The sequence below is a fragment of the Thalassophryne amazonica genome, chromosome 19, assembly GCF_902500255.1.
Source record: "Thalassophryne amazonica chromosome 19, fThaAma1.1, whole genome shotgun sequence".
Lineage (NCBI taxonomy): Eukaryota > Metazoa > Chordata > Actinopteri > Batrachoidiformes > Batrachoididae > Thalassophryne > Thalassophryne amazonica.
The window spans coordinates 29,189,018-29,207,624 of NC_047121.1; the positions used below are offsets into that span (position 1 = coordinate 29,189,018).

The 18,607-nt window shown below is 40.8% G+C and overlaps 1 protein-coding gene across 2 annotated transcripts in view; it reads right to left on the reverse strand.

Moving 5' to 3' along the window:
• The window catches only part of LOC117501228 (zinc finger MYM-type protein 4-like), a 60,087-nt gene that overhangs the window by 18,615 nt on the left and 22,865 nt on the right, over positions 1-18,607 (reverse strand). For both annotated transcript variants that reach the window (XM_034160090.1, XM_034160089.1), the window contains 8 exons: positions 15,760-16,328; positions 12,381-12,433; positions 11,838-11,987; positions 4,805-4,891; positions 4,522-4,585; positions 1,587-1,795; positions 1,351-1,475; positions 950-1,184 (listed from right to left, as the gene is read on the reverse strand). In XM_034160090.1, the coding sequence (XP_034015981.1) occupies positions 950-1,184; positions 1,351-1,475; positions 1,587-1,795; positions 4,522-4,585; positions 4,805-4,891; positions 11,838-11,987; positions 12,381-12,433; positions 15,760-16,030 (1,194 nt within the window). In that variant the 5' untranslated portion in view covers positions 16,031-16,328. The remainder of the gene's footprint in view (positions 1-949; positions 1,185-1,350; positions 1,476-1,586; positions 1,796-4,521; positions 4,586-4,804; positions 4,892-11,837; positions 11,988-12,380; positions 12,434-15,759; positions 16,329-18,607) is intronic.

An 18,607-nucleotide genomic window follows, 5' to 3' on the forward strand; every position in this document is an offset into this window, starting at 1 on the left:
TGAATAATCCAAGTCACATGACATACAAAGCGCCAATCAAATGACAAAGATCCACTCAGCCATTATATAAAGTGCTCTGTGTGTAGATTTTCAGTCTATGAGCTCTCACCCATTTTAAAACACTGAATCCACTGGTTAATCATTTATTCAGCTTCTAAAACTAGCCAGTACATCTGCAGTCTGTCAGCTTTAACCAAAATGTGCAATTAACAAACCAGGTACTATGTAAAATACAGAGTGAATGTGGCTCCATGAAGAGAAGCAAACATTTTCCCAAAACTTAAATACCACAAAGACATTCAATAAATAAAGAAATATATAATCTGAGCAGCACAGTGACTTAGTGGTTAGCCCTGTTGCCTCACAGCAAGGTTGTGGGATCACTTCCCGCCTGTAGCCTTTCTGTGTGGAGGTTGCATGTTCTCTCTGTGTGCTTGTGTGGGTTCCCTCTGGGTGCTCCAGCTTCCTCCCACATCCAAAGACATGCATGTTAAGAGAACTGGAACCTTTAAATTTAGTGTGTACACGGCCATGAATGTGTTTGTGTGTGGTCCTGAGATAGACTGGCAACTTGCCAGGGTGTACTGTGCCTCAAGCCCTATGACTGCTGGGACAGGCTCCAGCACCCCCCCCCCCCCGTGATCCTTAATCGGTATGATTGGGTACAAAAAAAATGGATGGATGGATGGATGGATAAATAACCTGCTCACAAAGTCAGACTGAAGACTGCAGTATCTTCCTGTGGACACATTTTGATGTTGCACACAATATTTCCATTTCTGATTATTTTTGTGTCACACTGTCCAACAACTTATCAAATATTGATATTTGCCTCTGTATCGTACAGCTCTACTGTACATTTATCAATCAAGTCTTCTATCACATAAAATACTTACAGAAGCCCTAAAGTGGACTTTTAATATACAAGATCCCTAGTTATATTTCTTACCCTGTTTCTGACTCTGCAAACGCTGCAGAATAGTTGTTCAAGCTGAGGATCAACCCGTTTCTCAGGCTGCTTCTCAAATTTGTTCTCTGGTCGTTTCTCAGGCCATCTGTCAGGCTGCTTGTCAGATGTCTTCTTCTTGTGTCTGAAGACAGACAGACAGAACTGGCTGCAAAAGTTCAGGACGACGCCATCATCTCCTGGAATTGTGATCATATCTTTAGGTTGTAAGATCTCCCTGCATGCACAAAAAGGAAGAAACAGTCCAATCACAAAGTCAGGTTTGGAGATGGAGAAAGCAAAACCTGTCACATGTATCAAAAGCAAAATATTAGAAACTTTAACACTCAGTATGCTCTATATGTTTCAGGACAGGTAAAAAAAAATTAACCATTAAGATCTACCTGTTGCACTGACAACAGGATCGCGGTTTGGGGGCTGGAGGCAGATGACCGCTCAGACAAACAGTGGAGCAGAACAGCTGGGTCGAACCCTTTCTTTGGAATGCTGTCTGGCCTTTCAGTAGAACCTGGAAGAGCCAGTTAAATACTTGGACCACATAGAAATCTAAAACTGGAAACTACACACTGTAACTGAAATCCTGATCAGTGTCCTGAGAGCTACAAAGTCACAGTAGTACCTTAGCACAGCCACTGCAGCGCACACTACCAGGAATGGGAGGTGGACGAGGAGCCAGGGGTGCCAAAGGTGCCAAAGGTGTCAACGCTGGAAGTGTGCTGGAGATCAGAGTTGGTTGTCTGATAGGGAGAGGAGCCATAGCTTGCAGTACCGTACCTCTTCCTGGGATAAAAATGGCAGCAGGAGGTGGGGCTGGAATTGCTGCTGGCACTAAAACATAAAATGTGTTCCGCTTTCACATCTCATTTAGCAGCCAGCAATCATGGAAATTCTTCCTATCATCAGTTGAATTGATAAGGCCTCTAAAGACAGTATTCACACTATTACTGGGCAGCACAGCAAAAAAAAAAAAAGTGCCATGGTATTGTTTTAAGACACTGATATTTTCATGGTATAACAGTATTGTTTTTTATGTAACTTTTCCAACGACTGGGCCTTTTCAGAGGTTTGTGGCTTATTCTACTGTCACTGTCAGAATTACACTGCGTTTGCCGAGGGTGAGCAATCCCTCAGTGGCAAGGAAAATGGCTTCCTAGTCTATTCCTGGATGGGTGCATGGACCCCGGGATTATCAAACAGGCCTAATCTTGACACAGACAGAGTACTAATTTAATCACGTATATCATATTTCATGGAATATAACATGCACATTTCCTACTGATCTGAAAAAGTTTCATTTTAGTTTTTACACTTCTACATCACGGAAAAAACACACGTGAATAGATTTTCTTCCCATGACCAGTGCAGGATTTTTTTTTTTTTCAAGGCAGCAATCATGAACATTTTTGTAAGATGGACATCTGGTACTGGAGCAGCCTGCCTGCAGTCCTGTATTGTCCCCAATACAGGATTTGTGGAAAATTTTGAAACGAAAAATGCAATGATGAGCCCATATTGTTGTACATCTGAAGATGAGTTTGCAGGAAGAATGGGACAAAATAACACTTGAAATGCTTCATCGATGGATATCCTGAAAGCCAAAACATCTTAAATGTTGTGAAAAGGAATGGCAGCATTACAGTGATAAATGCTTTAGCGCATTTGCAAAATTTAAAAATTTGTTTGCGAAGTGTGAATTAGCATTTGTGGATCAGCGATCACACTCATTCATCGCTTTGCTCAGTTATGGAATTTGAGACATTCTGAGCACAAAACTGCACAAATCAACAAACAAAAAACTCAATTCACACAAAACAACAGTCATACCTGCAAATGCACAGAGGGTGATCTACAAATAGTCCTTCATTTGTACATGTGTTTTGCAATCCACAAGCACAAATTTCCAATTTGCAACTTGTGTGTTGGTTTTTTACAAATAAATGTGTATTTGTAAACATATCATTTTTGCATTTGTTTAAAAAAAAAGGCATTTGCAAAACCGGAAATTCTGTTTGTTAACTGTGATTCAGCATTTGTGGGTCACACCGATCACATGTATTCATCGCTTTGATCAGTTACGGAATTTTGACACAAAAGTCAATGTAAGTATTAGTGCATTCCAAATACTGTTCCAAATTTTTTTGATTGGGGGTTGTAGAGCAATAATAATAAAGGATTATTAACTGAGCGTGAGGTTTGTACAGGAAAATATCAGACTGGGGTGTTGACAGTGAGGACCGAGCGCAGTTCTGTTTATAAGTGAAACCATGAGTAAAACTCCAGGAAAAAACAAAACAAAACAAACAAAAAACAGTATCACTCATGGTTTCATTGGTTTAAACAAAACTAATTCCGGACAGTTTATCAACATTAACTGCAACTCTGCCATTTTAACAAAATGAAAATATCACACATATCTTTTAAAGTAATGTGCTAATTCTGAAGGTTTGCGCTTTAACCAACATATGCGCCAAAAGGCATTACAGGAAATTATATTTTGCATGGGTTTCCTCTAGGTGCTCCGGTCTCCTCCCACATTTAAAGACATGCAGGTTAGGTAAATTGGTCTCCCTTGCAAAAGAAATCTCAAACTCAATAAGACTAACCTGGTTAAATAAAGGTTAAATTACATTTTTAGAGTCTCTGTCAGAACACCCCCCCCCCCCCCCACCCCCTGTCAAAATGCATAGAACAACACTGCCATCTACTGGATGGGGGTGTGAATAGTGACATACACATCTGAATCTGTGGAGTTTTGTACTCAGAATGTTTTAATATCGCATAGTTGAGCAAAATGATGAATGCGTGTGATTCATGTTCCACAAATGCTGAATCACACAAACAGAATTTTGAGTTTTGCAAATGCTTTTTTTTTTTTACAAATGAAAAAAATTATACATTTACAGATACACATTTATTATTATAAATCATCAAGCAAAGGTAAGAAGATAAAATCAGGCTTTGCAAACCAGGTCAGTTTTTGTTTTCACTTTGTGCAGCTTAATTTTTCTACTTCTTAAAAACAGATTTTGTATTTATTTCCAGTTTATTGCAGTTTTGGCCAATAAATGTTCTTAAAATACCTCTGTACTATGGGAAACGTGATATAGAAATATAGTTAGGAACATAGTCACAAGTGCCATGCTGTTCCCAAACAAAGTATTTATATTGAAATTTGAAGAAAAAAAATGAATATACTGCATACGGTTACCATTTGCTCTTCAAATTAAGAGGTGATATAAATTTTGGGTCATATCATCCAGCCCTAACAGTGGTGACAAGGTGAGTCACTCAGGTGTGCACATAGAAGGTTCACTCGTTTTGTAAAGGTTTTTGTGGTAGTTAATGTTAATGTAATCTGCTTGCATTAAAAAAAAGCAGTGTGATATAAGAGACCCAAAAAGACCATTGCAAAACAATTATCACCTGCACTGAGATGGAGTGTCAACTACAAAATTTTGGCCTTGTGGCGCATTTCTCTGTGCATGACCAGAATTGGTGTCAAATGTTGAATCACAACTGTTCAGTATCAACAAGACAGATAAAATTAAACTCACCTGTTGATGAAACCAAAGTGTTTGGCCCACCTACAGAGTAGACGGAGCTGATCCTCAACTCTTCCTGCAATGATGAGCAAGCATTCAAAAAAAAAAACAGGAAAGAAAAAAAAAAAAAAATTAAATTAAGGTCCATTCTGAGAACATGGTAATCATAAAGACCCATTTAAATCTCTCCCAGACCAACAACTGTGTACCACCCTGAAATGCATAGCACGGTAGTGCTAACAGTTAGCAGTCACTTTATAGCAGGAAGGTTCTGGGATTAAACCAAATCTGGGACCTTTCTTTGTGGTGCCAATGTGTTCTCTCCGTGTCCTTGTCGGTTTTCTCCATGTCCTTGTGGGTTCTCTCCAGATGCTCCAGTGTCCTACCACAGTCCAAGGACATACAAGTTAAGCAAGGTTTCTACTTCTACGAATTACCAAGCGCTACAGTTGTGCTGAGAAGTTTGAATACTCTGCCACAATTTGTAGAATGCATACAAAATACCATTATTTTAAGAAAACATAAGAGATGAGGCAAAACAGTTTTATTTTAATGGGTTTCAAATGTAACACACCAAGGAATAGTGCAATCAAACAAAACATGACAAGAATGAGATGACCCCCGTTCAAAGGTTTACATACCCTTATTCCTTGATACTGTGTATTGCTGTCTTTAGCATCACTGACTGCTTGCAGTCTTTAGTGATAATGCTGTGTTCAAAATAATAGTGCATTTTAAAAAAGTGAGTAAAACTCAAAATCCTTATAATAAAAGATTATTAACTTAGCGCAAAGTCTGTACTTGAAAATATCAGACTGAGGTCTTGATAGTACATCGGATATTCCCATACAGACCGAGCAAGCGATGTTAATACTTTGTTTATTATACGGCTGTTCAGAGATGTGCTTTCATCTTGTTAGTCTTCATTTTGCATGTCCACTTCAAACTCGTTAGCTGTTAATTCCTTCAATTCAAACTCATCAGTGTAATCAAATGTGCACGGAGAATGGCCCTCTTTGTTGCTCATATTTTATTTGTTCGCTTTTTGTTTTATGTTGCACAGTGAAAAATGTAAACAAAGTCATACATCTGATACGCGATCTGGGCTAATTGTCATGGTAACGGTCTGACAGGAAAATATCAGAGCAAGTGTACTGTCATGGCCATATAATAATAGCTTTTATTTCCACACACGCAAATGCATTAGGAAAGCTAGACATTCTATTCCAAATCAAAACAAAGAAAAATGTATCAAATATATTGTCGTGCGTTATCTGTGCTGCTCCACAGCGTGTTTAGTCGATTTTTATTTTATTTTAGCACCGTTGTCGTGCGTTCGCTGTTGTCGTGCGTTGCCTGTGCTGCTTCATGGCCTGTTTGGTGCCTTGATTGGGGCACTCCTTCTGCTGAATCACCTCTAAATTATTTACACATTATTCACTTTGTGTGTTTTTAGGAATCCGCTAGGTTGCGTAGCTACTAGCTCTTAGCCGATTTAGCATGGCGGCTTCTCCTGTCTCTCCCGTACTTTTCTGCTCTGGGTGTGAAATGTTTAGTTATTCCTCGGCCTCCTTTAGCAGTAACGGTACTTGTAATAAGTGCAGCTTATTCGTAGCTTTGGAGGCCAGGCTGGGCGAATTGGAGACTCAGCTCCGCACCGTGGAAAATTCTACAGCTAGCCAGGCCCCTGTAGTCGGTGCGGACCAAGGTAGCTTAGCCGCCGTTAGTTCCCCCCTGGCAGATCCCGGGCAGTCGGGAAAGCAGGCTGACTGGGTGACTGTGAGGAGGAAGCGTAGCCCTAAACAGAAGCCCCGTGTACACCGTCAACCCGTTCACATCTCTAACCGTTTTTCCCCACTCGACGATACACTCGCCGAGAATCAAACTCTGGTTATTGGCGACTCTGTTTTGAGAAATGTGAAGTTAGCGACACCAGCAACCATTGTCAATTGTCTTCCGGGGGCCAGAGCAGGCGACATCGAAGGACATTTGAAATTGCTGGCTAAGGCTAAGCGTAAATTTGGTAAGATTGTAATTCACGTCGGCAGTAATGACACTCGGTTACGCCAATCGGAGGTCACTAAAATTAACATTAAATCGGTGTGTAACTTTGCAAAAACAATGTCGGACTCTGTTGTTTTCTCTGGGCCCCTCCCCAATCAGACCGGGAGTGACATGTTTAGCCACATGTTCTCCTTGAATTGCTGGCTGTCTGAGTGGTGTCCAAAAAATGAGGTGGGCTTCATTGATAATTGGCAAAGCTTCTGGGGAAAACCTGGTCTTGTTAGGAGAGACGGCATCCATCCCACTTTAGATGGAGCAGCTCTCATTTCTAGAAATCTGGCCAATTTTCTTGGATCCTCCAAACTGTGACTGTCCAGCGTTGGGACCAGGAGGCAGAGCTGTGGTCTTATACACCTCTCTGCAGCTTCTCTCCCCCTGCCATCCCCTCATTACCCCATCCCCGTAGAGACGGTGCCTGCTCCCAGACCACCAATAACCAGCAAAAATCTATTTAAGCATAACAATTCAAAAAGAAAAAATAATATAGCACCTTCAATTGCACCACAGACTAAAACAGTTAAATGTGGTCTATTAAACATTAGGTCTCTCTCTTCTAAGTCCCTGTTGGTAAATGATATAATAATTGATCAACGTATTGATTTATTCTGCCTAACAGAAACCTGGTTACAGCAGGATGAATATGTTAGTTTAAATGAGTCAACACCCCCGAGTCACACTAACTGTCAGAATGCTCGTAGCACGGGCCGTGGCGGAGGATTAGCAGCAATCTTCCATTCCAGCTTATTAATTAATCAAAAACCTAGACAGAGCTTTAATTCATTTGAAAGCTTGTCTCTTAGTCTTGTCCATCCAAATTGGAAGTCCCAAAAAACAGTTTTATTTGTTATTATCTATCGTCCACCTGGTCGTTACTGTGAGTTTCTCTGTGAATTTTCAGACCTTTTGTCTGACTTAGTGCTTAGCTCAGATAAGATAATTATAGTGGGCGATTTTAACATCCACACAGATGCTGAGAATGACAGCCTCAACACTGCATTTAATCTATTATTAGACTCTATCGGCTTTGCTCAAAAAGTAAATGAGTCCACCCACCACTTTAATCATATCTTAGATCTTGTTCTGACTTATGGTATGGAAATAGAAGACTTAACAGTATTCCCTGAAAACTCCCTTCTGTCTGATCATTTTTTAATAACATTTACATTTACCCTGATGGACTACCCTGCAGTGGGGAATAAGTTTCATTACACTAGAAGTCTTTCAGAAAGCGCTGTAACTAGGTTTAAGGATATGATTCCTTCTTTATGTTCTCTAATGTCATATACCAACACAGAGCAGAGTAGCTACCTAAACTCTGTAAGGGAGTTAGAGTATCTCGTCAATAGTTTTACATCCTCTTTGAAGACAACTTTGGATGCTGTAGCTCCTCTGAAAAAGAGAGCTTTAAATCAGAAGTGTCTGACTCCGTGGTATAACTCACAAACTCGTAGCTTAAAGCAGATAACCCGTAAGTTGGAGAGGAAATGGCGTCTCACTAATTTAGAAGATCTTCACTTAGCCTGGAAAAAGAGTTTGTTGCTCTATAAAAAAGCCCTCCGTAAAGCTAGGACATCTTTCTACTCATCACTAATTGAAGAAAATAAGAATAACCTCAGGTTTCTTTTCAGCACTGTAGCCAGGCTGACAAAGAGTCAGAGCTCTATTGAGCTGAGTATTCCATTAACTTTAACTAGTAATGACTTCATGACTTTCTTTGCTAACAAAATTTTGACTATTAGAGAAAAAATTACTCATAACCATCCCAAAGATGTATCGTTATCTTTGGCTGCTTTCAGTGATGCCGGTATTTGGTTAGACTCTTTCTCTCCGATTGTTCTGTCTGAGTTATTTTCATTAGTTACTTCATCCAAACCATCAACATGTTTATTAGACCCCATTCCTGCCAGGCTGCTCAAGGAAGTCCTACCATTATTTAATGCTTCAATCTTAAATATGATCAATCTATCTTTGTTAGTTGGTTATGTACCACAGGCCTTTAAGGTGGCAGTAATTAAACCATTACTTAAAAAGCCATCACTTGACCCAGCTATCTTAGCTAATTATAGGCCAATCTCCAACCTTCCTTTTCTCTCAAAGATTCTTGAGAGGGTAGTTGTAAAACAGCTAACTGATCACCTGCAGAGGAATGGTCTATTTGAAGAGTTTCAGTCAGGTTTTAGAATTCATCATAGTACAGAAACAGCATTAGTGAAGGTTACATATGATCTTCTTATGGCTTCGGACAGTGGACTTATCTCTGTGCTTGTTCTGTTGGACTTCAGTGCTGCTTTTGATACTGTTGACCATAAAATTTTATTACAGAGATTAGAGCATGTCTATTAAAGGCACTGCGCTGCGGTGGTTTGAATCATATTTGTCTAATAGATTACAGTTTGTTCATGTAAATGGGGAATCTTCTTCACAGACTAAAGTTAATTATGGAGTTCCACAAGGTTCTGTGCTAGGACCAATTTTCTTCACTTTATATATGCTTCCCTTAGGCAGTATTATTAGACGGTATTGCTTAAATTTTCATTGTTACGCAGATGATACCCAGCTTTATCTATCCATGAAGCCAGAGGATACACACCAATTAGCTAAACTGCAGGATTGTCTTACAGACATAAAGACATGGATGACCTCTAATTTCCTGCTTTTAAACTCAGATAAAACTGAAGTTATTGTACTTGGCCCCACAAATCTTAGAAGCATGGTGTCTAACCAGATCGTTATTCTGGATGGCATTTCCCTGATCTCTAGTAATACTGTGAGAAATCTTGGAGTCATTTTTGATCAGGATATGTCATTCAAAGCGCATATTAAACAAATATGTAGGACTGCCTTTTTGCATTTACGCAATATCTCTAAAATCAGAAAGGTCTTGTCTCAGAGTGATGCTGAAAAACTAATTCATGCATTTATTTCCTCTAGGCTGGACTATTGTAATTCATTATTATCAGGTTGTCCTAAAAGTTCCCTAAAAAGCCTTCAGTTGGTTCAGAATGCTGCAGCTAGAGTACTGACGGGGACTAGCAGGAGAGAGCATATCTCACCCGTGTTGGCCTCTCTTCATTGGCTTCCTGTTAATTCTAGAATAGAATTTAAAATTCTTCTTCTTACTTATAAGGTTTTGAATAATCAGGTCCCATCTTATCTTAGGGACCTCGTAGTACCATATTACCCCATTAGAGCGCTTCGCTCTCAGACTGCGGGCTTACTTGTAGTTCCTAAGGTTTGTAAGAGTAGAATGGGAGGCAGAGCCTTCAGCTTTCAGGCTCCTCTCCTGTGGAACCAGCTCCCAATTCAGATCAGGGAGACAGATACCCTCTCTACTTTTAAGATTAGGCTTAAAACTTTCCTTTTCGCTAAGGCTTATAGTTAGGGCTGGATCGGGTGACCCTGGACCATCCCTTGGTTATGCTGCTTTAGACGTAGATTGTGGGGGTTCCCATGATGCACTGTTTCTTTCTCTTTTTGCTCCGTATGCATCACTCTGCATTTAATCATTAGTGATCGATCTCTGCCCCCCTTCACGGCATGTCTTTTTCCTGGTTTTTTCCCTCAGCCCCAACCAGTCTCAGCAGAAGACTGCCCCTCCCTGAGCCTGGTTCTGCTGGAGGTTTCTTCCTGTTAAAAGGGAGTTTTTCCTTCCCACTGTGGCCAAGTGCTTGCTCATAGGGGGTTGTTTTGACCGTTGGGGTTTTTCATAATTATTGTATGGCCTTGCCTTACAATATGGAGCGCCTTGGGGCAACTGTTTGTTGTGATTTGGCGCTATATAAGAAAAAAGTTGATTGATTGATATTATTACTTTACAGAAAGTGAAGAAAAACAAATATTAGATTGTTAAAAAAAAGTGTCTGCATTTTTCTTTACAAAATCAAACATTTACTGTATAAACTGAAAAATGCTTGAACATTTAGCTTTGCTGTGAATCACTGAACTAACTTAGTTGTCGAACCAGTTTTTCAAAACGGCTTCACGTGTGGCTCTACGTGTGATGAAAGATGACCAAACACACCTCTATGAAGTCCGAACAATCTAACCTGGGTTCAGGTGTTTATTAAATCATTTACTGGGACTGTGAGGTGGTTCTCCTAATGGTTTAATTTGTTGTCAACATTAAGAGTTATGAGCCGTGTACTTTTTTCAGTAATCACACATTAAGTGGAGCTAACAAGCGAAGCTACCGACAGCTGCTAATAGTGCTAACACCATTAGCATACAACATTAAATCTGACGAGGGCTTTGCTCAGCGTGTCTACTGCAACAGAGGTGTCTGATCCATTAGGATGTTTGTGCTCTACGAGCGTGGTGCTCAAGTTTGGAGTATTTTATGACAAACACCTGGAATAATTTGGCTTGTTGTGCAGTGAAACCTATAGCTGGCGTCTTTGCTGCCAGTGTCCTGATGTGCTTTAGTCAGTATCCTCTTGGTAAGAGCAATACACTTTCCCCTTTTCTTGGTTATAGACTATACTTTTATTTTAGTCAACACTTGACAACTTGTATGGATGCTGTTCAGTAATCACTTAAATAAATGCATACATATTTTGTTGTCAGTCTTTCACAGGGCTCTCTATTTGTGTGATGTGACTGACAGTACCTTGCTGCCAGCCTGCCAATCCCATGACAGTTTCACCGCCTATGAGTGAGTGAGTGATAAACACTCTTGAATCTTAAATCCTTTCTCCAGGATCCTTCTTTAGACCAAGTGAGCAACATACTGTGTAGTCATTTATTTTATTCAATGCTCCAGAATATAAAGGAATATTGTTCAGTATAGTAGTGTTAATGGCTTGTGTGTATGTACTTCAACGGGGGCGAGTTGGCACAGTATCTGCACACTGATTGTAGTGATGGGCCAGTCTGGACCAAAAAGTCCAGGGCCGAATATTTGTCCCACCCAGCCTTGCTATCATGGCCAATTCAGAACCTTCACTTTTTTCCCTTGTTGTAGCCACTGGAGACTGGCTGTACAGCTTTAATTCAGTAGAACTGAATTATGCAAGTGCACACAAACTGTTCATCAGACCCTTTTCAAACACTTCCAACAAGCAGTTGGAGTTACAATTGACATCCAATATAGTGTTGGGTGGGGGCACAGCACTAAGGATTTACTAACTCACTCATTTTCATCTGCTTATTTCAATTAAGAGTCATGGGGTCTGGAACCTATCCCAGCAGTCATAAGGCGTGAGACAGAGTACACCCTGGACAGGACGCACTAAGGATTTATTTATTATAAAATTCCTAACACCTACCTCCGGATGTTCCATTTCTTGTTTGATATGTCTGATGGAACTCTGAGGCAATAAAGCTGCATCATAGCCCTCATCAATGGGCTCATCTTTAATGTTGATACATGGAGGGATGGGAGGATTACTGTCCTCTACTGGAGCTGGCTGTGGCCTCTAAAATAAAAAGTGATTTACAAGAGATACATATGCATTTACTTTGTATTTTCGGTCTTGCATTCTAAGTTTTTTTTTCAATTCCAAGTTCCAAAACTATACAAAAGATCACAATTCCACAGCCACACACACACACACACACACACACACACACACACTATACATCGAGAAAAAGTTAGTGACAACTGCATTTCTGTCTAATCAACACTAAATAAAGGAGAAAAAAAACAATTCAGATATTAATAAAAATCACATACTTGATAATATCTGGTCTCTTTATATGAACTTGCTTATAGTTAGACTCTTTGTGAAACTGGCAAGATTTTGTTAAACCAGCTAAATTATTTCCGAGCACATAAAGCACTCATCACAGTAAGGTCTCCCGACACTCACCTTTCCTTGCTGGCTGTCTTTTGTCTCCTCTGTCTGGTTCATTGTGTCTCCATCTGACAGGATAGCAGAAAAGGATTTAGTCAATAAACCTTAACCGGCACTTTTTTTGTTGTTTTTCCAATTTCAGCTTTCCTAGTTTATTCAAGGTAACAATGCTGTGAAATGAAAATTGTGAAATCCGAGGGAAATTTGCAGGGGGACCCCAGAAACCAAATTAATTTTGTTCTGCATGGAGAAACATGCCCACGCCTCTGTATGACAAGATTCATGTTGTTTTTCATCCAGCACTTGACACTTAAGGAGCAGATATAGCAGCAGGTGATGTATAGATATGACTGAATGTAATTCACACACATAAATAATAAATTAGGACAAATTAGAAAATGCACCTTTTGTAACTCAAAAGTCAAATTATGTAAATAATTTTAAATGTATTTTTGATATTTAAGATAGCCCTATAAGACAGCTAGGACTATGGAGTTGCCTGCATAAACGGTAAATGCACTCCAATGTATCGATCTCTGAAACAATATGGCTTCAAATCACTAGTTGTCACCACTCTCTGGTTGTATCTCAATTCAGTGCCTTTTGTATAATGGCTGAGTATATCCGCATCATTTGATTGGTGGTTTGTATGTCACGTGATATGGATTATTCATACCATTTGCCACTGTGTTTCATTTACCGTGCAATAGTACTTTTTAAGCGCACAATTTTGGTTCTGCATGAAATATGCTATTGCACCCCGACCATCACGCATGCTCATACTACCAGGGACGGTGTTTAGCTAAACATGGTGGAGTGCCTTTTGCTGACAGATGAAAATTTAAATGAACTAACTGAAGGTGCTAATTCTTCTAACACACACACACACAAACACACACACTACACCATAAGCCGTCTGAAGGCATGAAGAGCTGTTAGGAGGAAGTTAGGATGAAGAGCTGGACAAATTTCTGACGGGATTTTTCAATGGACTGAGCATAGAGAAGTCTGTACATGAAGTCTGTGCACGGCATCACCGACTACATCATCAGAATTGTTTTTGAACAATCTGACCGTTTATGCAAGTTGACTGAACAATTTTGGACTCCTATTTAAAGTTTGTGTTGGACTGTTAACGTCAAAGCACCAGTGACGCAAACCAAAATGTAAACCCCTTTTCTGTTGTTTAGAAATTAATAAAACATCAAATGACAAGGATCTATTTTAGCCGTTATATAAAACAAATAATGAATGTTTTCTCATTCGCCAAGTTGAATGTGCATTACATGTTTCGAATGCAATATTCGTATCATTGAACAAAGGAAGCGATCGGGGCACCATGGCTACATGAGCTGCTAGCTTCTCTGCGCATCAGTCATTTCAAAGCGTCACAGAATATTGCATCGTTTCTGCTTAAAACTGATTTTAGAATGATTTAAGAAAGTTTTTTTTTTTTTTCTTGCTTACTCGCTCCAAGTACTGTTTGTCAGGCAACGGCCTCCATACTACAGCGTCCCCGCGAGGGGAGGGTTTGGCGTGCTTCAAACATTCGTAAGCTGCAGCTTAGCATGGCGGACGAAGAGCTAATTCAGCCAGCACCGTCTTTGCTGAAGGCAAATAAATGTTTGGACGCATTTTGGATTTTATTATTTGCTGCGTAAGAAGGAGCTTGACATGACTTACGCAGTGTGCAAAATCTGCAAAATGAAAGTCAAGTACTTCGGAAACACTTCAAATCCGCAAGCCCACATGCTACGCCATCACCCGGAGCTAAAAGAAGTGGAGCAGCGGTCTCTGCCGACTACCGACCAGTGCTTCGCTAAACTGCGAGCCAACTCTGAACGAGCAAAGCAGATAAGTAAATTTACATCTAGAATCACTTAATTAACTTAATTGAATCGTCACCCCAAGAATCGGAATCGAATTGAATCATGAATTGTTGTACGATTCACATCCCTAGAAGTTACTATGATGCTTCAAAGCGCACCCGATTTGCTATTCAGGATGAAACTAGAAAGAAGGGCACACTGTGGAATAACCCCATAAGGGCTGTATCCCATGGAACTTCAGGCCATCAGAGATGGTGGAAACCTGGGGACTGCCTAGGCCTGGGAGCATTTTGCTATAACATCATTACGTTTCCCCGCACCTAGCAACCTTGACAGCTGCACCCATCTGGCCAGCGTACTGAGCATAACCCATAGTTTAGTAATCATTTTCAGTCCTTGTTTATACCTTTACTTAGAAACATTACTTATTTACAATTACAAATGTGCATATGGAGCCTAAAAGTGTCCTTTTATGTTTTTTAAATTTACAAAGTTTTGTCTTGGGATAAAAATAAATGCGCAATGACTCATGGGATTGTTTGTACCACAGATACACCTGTTGCAACCTTTGTTTTTGGGGAAAAGAAGGCTGCATACATAATCCACTTTAAAGCAGCCGTTGAAATGGGACAGCCTCGTTGTGCCGCATATGGCATAAGTGGCCGACTATCACAGCTTTATACCCCTATTCCACAGGGCACAGTTCCGTCCCGTTTCATCTCGAATAGCAAACCAGGGTGCATTTTGAAGTATCACAGTAGCTCCTTGATCCATCTTTTGTCAATTTTGAACAAACATGGTATATGCAGAAGTTACAGCAACATCGACACCAGCTTTGAAATCAGGTGAAATTTTTGAGCCGTTCAAAAATTTCATCCTGATTTCATAAATCAGCATCATTACAAGATCACTTCTGGGTGTTCACAGTCTTAACAGCTTCAATCATGTCCAAACATTTTTTGAACAAGGTAGTCCTAGTGAGTACAGCTTGATACTTGTTTGACTGTGCTCCATCGGTGTCAAAATTTAAGCAAAAGCAGAGTTTGTTGCAGTTCTGGCTGACAACGTAGTTGGGCGCAGCTTTACTTTGTTTTCGAGCAGGTTGCCAGGTCTGCACTGCACTTTATAAACCAACCTAACAGGGGGCATGCCAGAGTAAACAGTTTCATTCCATTTTTTCACTTTTCTGGATCATGGGTGATCATAATAGAAGGGTGTCCATTGGAACAGGGGTGTCAGAAGCGTGCAGCTACTGAATTGGGACATGGACTCTGTATATTGGCTCTCTCGATAGTAGTTTGGACCCACCGAAGTACCTTGGTGGGCCCCTAGTGTAATGTTCATTAGGGGGTCCACCCCTATGTAATCCACAGGCAAGTCTGTATACAATTAGGTTTACAACATAACTGGTTGTCCACACAAACGTGATTAAAAAGGAAGTATATTTCTGCCATTACAGTCCCCACAATGTACTGGTAAAGAAACCAGGGCACACAAGCACTGATAAAGTAGTGGTGGTGACTAATCCTGCATTTTAAACTGTATTCATGGTGTTTTCAGCCTACCTTGGCTGCTGTCAGATGTATGGTCCTGAGAGGAGTGGGAGGTATTAGCAGATCCATTGCTGCCTTCTTTATCTCGATCCTCATCCTCCCTTGCCTCACAGATAAACGGAGCACTTTTTTTGAGCTTCTGCATTCCCCTCTTCAGTTTTCTTGTTTTTTCTGTTTGCCTTGTCCACCTCAATATCTTCCAGAGTGCCCATTGGTAGGGCAAAGTGCCAATCTTCATCATCTTCTTCGGGTGCGTATGCAGGAAGACCATCCAGAGCATCATCGAAGGCTGCCCCTCCACCGGTTCCCATGGCGAAAGAACACTGGCGGTCAGAGGAAGTGGATGCAAACTGAGTAAAGGATGACTCGCCAGCACGCTCGTTCATCTTTCCTTCTTGTCTGCTATTGCTGCTATCCTCTTCTACTAACTGCTGAGGTTCTCCTTGTCCTGAGGTTTCTTCTAGTCCCTTTGTCTCCTCCAGACCTCCACTCTTGGAGGAAGCAACAGAACCCCTGGAGGATTCAGCAAAATCTCCAAGGCCCATCACTTCATCAAACACTCTGGAGAGGTGCTCATCATGCTGCATGGGAGACAAAATATTAGCAAACAACAGGGTTCAAAGTAACCCTCATCCCGCTACACAAAACAAATATAAAAAGAACATGAATTTTACACACCCACTGCATACTGAGGATGTGGAATCTCTCTGGACACACAGGTATGTGCAGGTTATCAAGTACTGCTGAATAGAGGTGGGTGGGATGAACGATACATAAAGGCCACTGGTATGGTTTTTGGAAGGTTGAGTTGGGCTCCCATGTTTATCACTTGGACCCTGTGTTTTGTGCATACATACAGAGATTCCTCCCCCATGGAGTGTGTGTGTGTGTGTGTGTGTGTGTGTGTGTGTGTGTGTGTGTGTGTGTGTGTGTCGGGGGGGGTCCCCCACATTTGCAGTGGAAAAGTGAAACAGACCCCTTTTTAGGGAAATGCACCCCAAGTCAAATCTAGTGGTATCAATCAATTTATGTTGCTAAACATATTTAGTATCTGTGATATAAAGAACACTGTGGTATACCAGTCCATTACTTAAAAAAAAAAAAAAACAAAAAAAAAAACATTTTGGCCACACAAGACCTTTTTTTGTTGCCATTTTTGTGAACATGACCAGGACACTTAGAGTGTGCCCTTAATGTCCAAAGTCTCTCAAGCATAAACTGGTAAGAGTTGCTCCCTGTTCTTTATCCTGAGGAAGAAGTTAGTTTGATACAGTGAAGACACCTCAGGGCCACCACACACAAACATGAAATATATTCATTTAAAAAAGGCTGTTTTCCTGACATTTCTGAAGGAACATTGAAATACGTGTACATAGAGGAGTGAAAAACAGTCATATCTTGTGATAAAGGCAGTATTTCTGTTTTTTAGTTGGATTTTTACCAGCCTCCAAGGCAAAAAAAGTGCCTTTATGTGGTGCAGAACTTTTTCCCCCTCTACAGCACTTTCAGTTTTCCCCACACTATTTACAATAACTTTTGCCTTGGTTACCCCAGTGTTCTAGCCAGAGCTTTCCAGTGTACTGGGCCAGCACATCTACGCCACCTGGTGTGCCACTGACACTTTGTTGTCTCACTCAGTCAGTCAGTCTCTGCTGACAAAGTGTGGGTGCTACTATTGGGCTAAGGCGGCTCACAAGTGCACATGTGAGGATGCACTTTCTGAGACAGCTGAGGCAGTTCAACCTGCCAAAAACAATGATGGTGAACTTCTACACTGCCATGATTGAGTCCATCCTCTCCTCTTCCATAACCATAGAAGCAGACTGCAGCATATCATCCATGGAGCAGAGGCAGTCATCAATTGCAGTCTGCCATCCCTACGCGACCTATACACATCGAGGGCCCTGAGGTGAGCAAGGAAGATTGTGGCCGATCCCTCCCACCAAGGTCACAAACCTTTTGTCATCCTCCCCTCTGGCAGGAGGCTGAGGTGCATCAGGACCAAACCTCAAGACAAAAAAACAAACAAACAAAAATATCAGCTTCTTTCTATCCGCAGCTAGACTCAAACAATGCCAGAGACCCCCCACTTACCCTGCCTCCTTCCCCCACTACCATAAAGCACAAATTGGTCATTCATGCACTAAATGGTACTGTACATCTGTACTCCAATCACCTGTTTTTGCACTGTCCCATTCATTATGTTATATTTATTTAACAGTGAATATAGTTTTGCCTATTTGATTCTTTTACTTCTTAAAGTGTTTTTCTTTTCTTTTTATTTATGCACCAATAACACCAGATCAAATCACTTGTATGTGCAAACTTATCTGCCAATAAATTAGATTCTGATTCTGCTCCTTCTTCACCACAATGGTACGGTACAGTGTCCGCAAAACATCACACTTCATCCCAGTCCATCTAGTAATCTCACGTTACAATTTACCCCCACTCGTGAACAAGACCCGGGGATAAACTACCCTTTTCCAACAGAGGACCATGGTCTCCAATTTGAAGGTGCCAATTCTCATCCCAGTCGCTTCACACACAGCCTTAAACCTACTCAGTGTGCATCAGAGGCCAATGCCTGATGAAACAAACAGAACATCATCCGCAAAAAAGCAGAGATGCAACTTTGTGGTTACCAAACTGGACACCCTCCAGTCCCCAACTGCGCGTTGACATGCTGTCCATGAACATCACAAACAGGACTGGTCAGAAGCGGTAGCCCTGGTTGAATCCAACACCTGGTGGGTCCAATATAATGCTGAGAAGGAGGACAACTCCTAATTTGATCATACAGAGACTGGATCACACATTGCAGCGGTTCTGGTACACACCACTATTATTTGTTAACAAT